The sequence below is a fragment of the Cynara cardunculus genome (assembly GCF_001531365.2).
Source record: "Cynara cardunculus var. scolymus isolate 2C chromosome LG 2, CcrdV1, whole genome shotgun sequence".
Lineage (NCBI taxonomy): Eukaryota > Viridiplantae > Streptophyta > Magnoliopsida > Asterales > Asteraceae > Cynara > Cynara cardunculus.
In genome coordinates this window covers 63,248,499-63,255,950 of record NC_037529.1, presented here as the reverse complement: position 1 = coordinate 63,255,950, position 7,452 = coordinate 63,248,499, and the positions used below count along the sequence as shown (strand labels likewise).

General features: G+C 34.4%; 1 protein-coding gene across 1 annotated transcript; it reads right to left on the bottom strand.

Annotated features, from left to right (window-relative positions):
• Positions 1 to 384: 384 nt before the first annotated feature.
• LOC112506932 (40S ribosomal protein S16-like) lies at positions 385 to 1,081 on the bottom strand. The gene has a single exon (XM_025111269.1). It carries the CDS (start codon positions 1,026 to 1,028, stop codon positions 591 to 593), a length of 438 nt encoding a protein of 145 aa, XP_024967037.1. The 5' UTR covers positions 1,029 to 1,081; the 3' UTR covers positions 385 to 590.
• Between the last annotated feature and the right edge of the window lie 6,371 nt (positions 1,082 to 7,452).

The following is a 7,452-nucleotide window of genomic DNA, read 5'->3' as shown; positions in this document are numbered from 1 at the left end:
CCTTGACTACAGGTATCAACCAATTCCTAGGCTGTGCTATGATTGCTTCAAGAAATTAGGCATTAGAAAGAATATTATGCTCACATTCCAGTGAATCACTTTAATCTCTTGAACCCAAATTCACCTAAAGAAAGATACCAGAAGTGGGATTATCTGCCTAATACAATATTAATAAATATAGAACACCTACGTTGTAAGGATTCAGGAAGGAGAAATGATCATGCACATTGCAGGTTTTGCTTTATGCCGAGACATTGCTTAAACTATCTAAAACTCCAAATCCAATTCAAAACAAGATCGCCAATGGTGACTACTCCAACGTAGCATATAATATATTGATGAATAAGGTATAGATAGAAGAGCGCCAAATGACGGCATTATTAACCACAATCACGTTTCATATCAGCAAAAGGTACTAAACGATTATAACAAAAACGGACAGGCATCCATAAGGCAATCATGAAAATAGTCAAACAAAATTAAGCTTCTACACGAAATAACACCATCACCATGTCGCAAAATACTCTCAGAAAAACAACAAAACACAAATCAAAGGTAGTTTCAAAAAAGACAATAAGATTACTCTGTCTTTAACGGTATGATTTCTGGAACCTAGCACGAGCACCACGACCACCAAACTTCTTCGGCTCGCACCTTCTCGGATCAGCAACAAGGAGAGTCCTATCATACCTCACTAGAATATCCTTAATCTCCTTCTTCTGTTCTTCATCAACAAACTTCTGGTAGTACGCAACGAGCGCTTTCGCGATGCTCTGACGGATAGCATAGATCTGAGAAGTATGACCTCCACCCTTGACACGGATCCTCATATCAACGCCAGCAAACTTGTGGCGACCAAGAAGAAGGATCGGCTCAAAAGCCTTGTAACGTAGGATCTCAGGCTGAACCAGCTCGATTGGGACACCATTGATCTTAATAAGGCCACGACCAGCCTTGCAGTGAGTGACGGCCACCGCCGTCTTCTTCCGGCCGAAACATTGAACAGAATTTGGTGGAGCTGCCGCCATGTTTAGTGAGAAACCCTAGTTCTCGAAAGAGTGATCTCGGAGAGGGGGAAACGTTAGGCGATTAATTGGACGTGATAGAGGGATTTTATCAGGTGCAGTTAGGGTTTTGGAGTTATAACTTGCCCCTTGGAATTCAAAATATTTACGAAATTGGTACTTGTTAACTTAAAACGTGGGCCTCAATTTGTATGGGCTGAATATATTGTTTTGGGTTATGCGGCCCACAAAATTTCCAAACCCTTTCTTGCATTTGGGCTTCAATTCTCATTCGAAAAAGTAAAATTTTGTATAGGTAGAGATGGCAAAATCGGCCCGGCCCGGCCCAGCCCGGGACAGCCGAGGACCGGGACCGGGATCGACAAAGGACCGGCCCGAGACCGGGACCGGTAAGGACCGGTTATGGGACCGAAAACCGGAACCGGTTGAGGTTTTTGGTAGTTTCGTGGGACCGGGACCGGTTATGGGACCGACTATGGACCGTCGCGGCCCGGCCCGAAAATTCAAATAATTTTATAAATAAATGTATTTTTAAATAATTTTATAATGTATTTTATAAGAAAACGTAATTTTAATTATATTAAATTGCATTTTTAAAGTGTATTTGAGTGACCCAATTGTAAATTTTATAATGTATTAAAAATATATATCATTAAAAAAATCTTATTTTTTTAATGCAAGGACCGGTTGGGACCGGGACCGGGACCGGTGGCCCATAACCGGTTATGAAGTACCTTGACCGGTCCTATCATTTTCGACCGAGACCGGTTATGGCCAGTTATGAGAAAAGTGAGGACTGATTGGGACCGGTTTTTGGCCATCTCTAATTTGTAGTGATGGCCAAACGGACTGGTTTTCGGCCATCACTACTTGGGACCATTTTACCCAAAAAGGAAGGCTAGGAATAAATAAAAAAAATCGACATAATGGAGAATCATCGTCATGGTAAGCATTTACTGTGTGTCATTTAGGGTACGTTTGATATTCAGATATGATAGAACAGAACAGGTTAGGGAGGTATAAAAAGGACTGATAATTTTATCCGGTAAATGTGGGAGATTTTTACCCGATTATTGTTTACCAGGTAAGAGATGCTAACCAACAATCTATTTTGAGGGTGAGAATGCTACCTGATAAGATAAGTATGATTGGTAACTCTTGCCGGTAAGTGTTTACTCGATAATCTATTGGTAAACAGCTCCTTAAAACGTTTTAGATCTTTAAGGATAGAGATAAGAACTGATACAACGAATGACACAGTCTTATAAGTCATCAAGTTGACAATTAATGTGTCAACGGTAATTTTAGGGAAAACATAACAAACAACATGCATTTGATCAACAAGTGATATATCGAGTATGCTCAAGTGGTCTTTAATCGAACTTAAAGACGAGTGTTAATTATCAAAATATATCTATAAAAACCTCCAAAATATCACAATTTTACTATGCAAAATCGTCATTTTCAGATGTTACAGAACCCTCTTTTGATAAAAACAAATTGTAATTTTGTATGTATGATCGATCATCTTGTTGAGGATGTTTATATGTTATCTCCTGCTCCGCATTGTTTTTTTTTTACAATGATTATGTCGATCCAAAAAAATTGTTAGATCTTTATAACGACTTAAGCAAAATCCTATGAAGATGCGTTATGGTGTAAGACGTATCCATGGGGGTGTTTGGGATTGCTTATAAAAACAAATTATTGACTTATTCTGCTGTGAGACCGGTAATAAGCACTTTTGAGTGTTTGTATAAAGAAATTATACTGGTGCCTAAACGGTAATAAGAAGTTTTTGAAGAAGTTAAACTCTTCTGACTGTTAATAAGTTGATAAGTGCTTTTATAAAAAAAACATAAGTTATTTCAAATAAGCAATCCCAAACACCCCTTATATCATTATGATAGGCCGTGACATTTGTATACCTGCGTTTTTTACAAATGTGTTTTTTCTTCCTTTTAAAATTTTATTTACCTTTTCGGTTTTACATTTTTACAAATTTACCTAATTACCTCACTCACATATTCATGGATTCACGCACACATGGCACAAATTTGCGGTTAAGACGAAGCCGTAAAACCATTCCAAGTTCTGGTTTATATCTTTGATCATAGACTTTTTATATGTTTTTTCTACTGATATGATTTTAATTGTTTAATATCATTATCTCACTCAATAGTAATAAAAAACATATATGTGTATTACGAATTTGGTTATTTATTATAACACTCTAAAAACTGGAAAGAAAAAGCTACTAATTTAAAACTTTTATTTAATACTATTATTACTCCAAATTAAATCTTAACTGGAATCTTTGAGTTAGAGGTTGTTTAGCAGTTGCTGAATGGTTTGGTGCAGAATGATTAAGTGGTCAGAATGATTAAGAGGCTTTCATGATATAGTGTAAAATGAAATATAATTGTTTGGTAATGGTTTACAATGAAATCAATGAGCTTAATGGTTAAGGGAGGCTTAGGATACAAAATCATTCAAAGGGTTTTAGAACCATTAAAAGACAGACTTTTTTTTTGCCGAAGAAGATTCGCCTCTTAATGATTCAGATGTTGTCTCTTAATGGAACTATTAAGAAGCAAACAAACAACCCCTTACTTACAAAGCATAATTAATTTAAAGGTCCACAACATTCAAACAAAACCTAAAAAGAACTAGGTTGGGACGGATGTTACTACAACTCAACAATAGCCGATATCTCCAAGCTACTCAAAAGTGCGAAAGACGTCGCAATTTAGCTAAGTTCTTCACATGCCTCTAAATAGCACTCAACTCTTCTTAAATGTTGCTAGAACCATTCTCCAACGACTACCTGATGCACATGTTGACAAATAAAAAGAGTTAGACTTAACGCCAAGTAAGTTCAAATATTTTTCATCTTTAATATAAAATAATAAAACTGAAAGAATGTTATTTAAATCACCATTTCCAAAATGAAATGTATTTAGTATAAAAGCAACATCTTTTCCAAAATTCATCATTTTCGTGATGAAAACTCATTAATCAAAACATCCATTTAACATGAAAAAATTGCAAATAAGATTTAATATTCAAATACTAAAAAATATGTTCTGAAATTGATTCGATTCCAGCTAAATCCAACTTCAAATTAGGACACTAGTCATGATCAATCAACTTCAATAATCAATACCCATTTGAGATTATTCCTCTTGGGAGGAGGTCTTTTTTATTTTCACTTCAACAATATTCTTGAAAGAACCAGAAGGATCACTATAGTTTTCAGAGCTAAAACAAGATTAAAGAATATGAAAAGTAGATATGAGTGTGAAAACCTGAAAAGAAATAGTTTTGTTTATCCCAGAAAGATAGAGAAAAGAGGGACAATCTTGTGCACTTAAACCAAGTTTCAAGATTTGATGAAAATGAGAGCTTTTTTGTTAAAGATTTGTGGGACTAAGACAAAATTACACAAACCCACAACAAGGTTCAACAGTAGAAGAATGAATCTGTAAAACCCACCACAAGGTTCAACAACAGAACAATGAATCTGTAAATCATTTTAGAAAAAAGAAACAAAACCAATAAAAACCCTATTACACATTGGATTGGAATATTGATATATTTTGATCATAAAAACCCAACCAGAATCATTGAATCAGTTCATCAAATAAAGTTACACATTCAAGATGCACACATAAACAAATAACATAGGCAGAAATGGAAGCAAATTTAAGAACAACGATAGTACCCTAGTTACAAAACTAGAACAATCAAACACACATTATCACCAAAACTCACCAAAATCAAAGCATCAATTTGTAATATAAACATCACAGAATTCACAATCATACACACATATAGCAGGAATCAAGGGAACTATTATCACTCATCATTTCAACATAGACAATTTTGAATGAAGCGCAAATGGAATTACTAACAAAATTCCTCAATAACACACAATTATTAACAAAATTCCTGAATCCGATTATTCATAATAAAATGTTAGCATAATTTTTACACATACCCAGAAGACCAAAAGCCAAATAAACAAGTTCATCAAAGAAAATAGCAGAAATGTACCAGGGAGAAGTAAGGAAATCAAAACAACTAGGACAGAAATGTACCTTTGTGGATGTGGAGGGAGGAGGTGCAACGAGCAGCTGAGGAGGGAGGAAGGTCGAGCAACGATGGGGGAGAAGTGACAAAGCCGAAAGTGGAGGAGGGTGGGGAGTGACGAGGGTCGGGAACGATGAGGGAGGGGGAAGAGGGGATGCGAGCGATGAAAACCTAATCGTGAAAAAGGAGCACGCATGGAAAGTTGAAATCTGACCCGAGTAAGCATTGTTTTCATACTGTCTCAGTAAGTACTCGGTCAGTTTCGATCAAAATGGTAGTTTAGCAAACAAGTTGATTGTTGATCAGTTAACGCCTAGTAAACAACCCCTAAGTGGTCTTGGTGTAGGTAATGAGAGTTGGCGGTGGTCGATGATGATTAATGGTGATGGTTAAAAAAAATAACTAAAAAGTAAAATTAGATCCATGTAAATACCATAGTTGCCACGTCATTATCATATAAGACCATCCACATCCCTGCAATCCATTTACACTTTCAATTGTGCCACATCAGCTTTTGCAATTATCTTCCACACACCTGCAATTCACCTACAACACTTTCAACTGTGTCACGTCAGCTTTTGCAATTACCACCTACACACCTGCAATTCACTTACACTTTCAAAAGTGGTCCCCACTACAACATTTATTAACTATTTTATAAATTATTTATATATACATTCTAATTATTTTTTAATTAATAACATGTTTTATTTTAATTCAATGTTAATTAAAACGATTAATATATGATATAATATAATATAATAATTATATAATTTATTGTTTTAWATTTGAAACATTAATTTATTAAATCATATCAAAACACAACATTTATTGAATTAAAAATATTACATATAGATAGAAATAAAAYGTTACATTAATCATTGTTTTCTTCTCCTTGAAATCGGCTCCAAATCTCTTCAACCAAATCCGCTTGTAATTGATTGTTGTGAGTCATGTTACGTATTCTTGCATGACTTCGAAGATAATTTTCATACTCAGGAAGATGATTTCGAATAAATCATGCCGTTTCAAAGTTTGTTGGTTGTTATGAACAGATCCTACACCGACGTGAAAGTGGCTGAATGAAGAAGACAAAAAAAAACAGGGCTTTAGAGTTATATAGCTCGTTAGAAGGTGGAAAATTCAACTTCTTGCATGCTTGGGTTGAATTGCGTGATCAAGAAAAATGGATCAGTCAACAAGAAAGACCTCTGGAGGTTGTTGATCTAGTAGAAGATAGGGGGTCAAAGAGGACAAAATGATGGATCGGGCCAATATACCTCATCATCCTCAAATACAAACACGTCGACCCCCGAGCTAACGTCGACTGCTCGTCCAATGGGAAGGAAAGCTTCAAAGGATAAAGGTAAACAAAAATTTATATCAACTAACTCTATCGACCGTATCGAAGAGGCGATGAAAGAACAATTCAATCTTGATGCTGAAAAAATAGAAGCAATGAACAAATATACGGAAGCTATAAAAGAACGAGAGAGAAAGAAAGAGGAACGAGAGAGAAAGAAAGAAGAACGGGAGAAGATCAAAGATCAACTTAAAAAAGAAGAATTGACAATCAGATTGATGGAAATGGATCCTTCAACTATGACAGACCAACAACGAAAATTGTACGATAAAAAAATCCGTCAACTTTTAGACGAATAAACATGTAATTTTATTTGTGTTGTTTTGTTAGTCGTGCGTGTTTTATGTTAGTTATATGTAATTTTATATATTAGATTATAATTTTATGTAATTATAAAATTTAATGTTTAAATTAATTTAGTTATATTATATTTAAATTTTTTTAAATAACATATATACATGCATTGCCAATTTTCATATAAGAATAATTAATGTAATTGATACATATATTAATATTATAAAAATTAATTTATTTAAATAATGAGAAAAAAAAAAGAAATTGGTGAGGAGTTGGCGCCTACGTGGCTTTCAACATAAATTGCAAATGTTGCAAGTGGGTCTCCTACATGGATGAAAATTTCTGACAAAAGGGCTTTTGCAATTGGCTTTGAAAGTCGTGTCGGGCACCCACACACGACTTTCAAAGCCAATTGCAAAAGCCCTTTTGTCAGAAATTTTCATCCATGTAGGAGACCCACTTGCAACATTTGCAATTTATGTTGAAAGCCACGTAGGCGCCAACTCCTCACCAATTTTTTTTTTCTCATTATTTAAATAAATTAATTTTTATAATATTAATATATGTATTAATTACATTAATTATTCTTATATGAAAATATTCTATGCATGTGTATATGTTATTTAAAAAAATATAAATATAATATAACTAAATTAATTTAAACATTAAATTTTA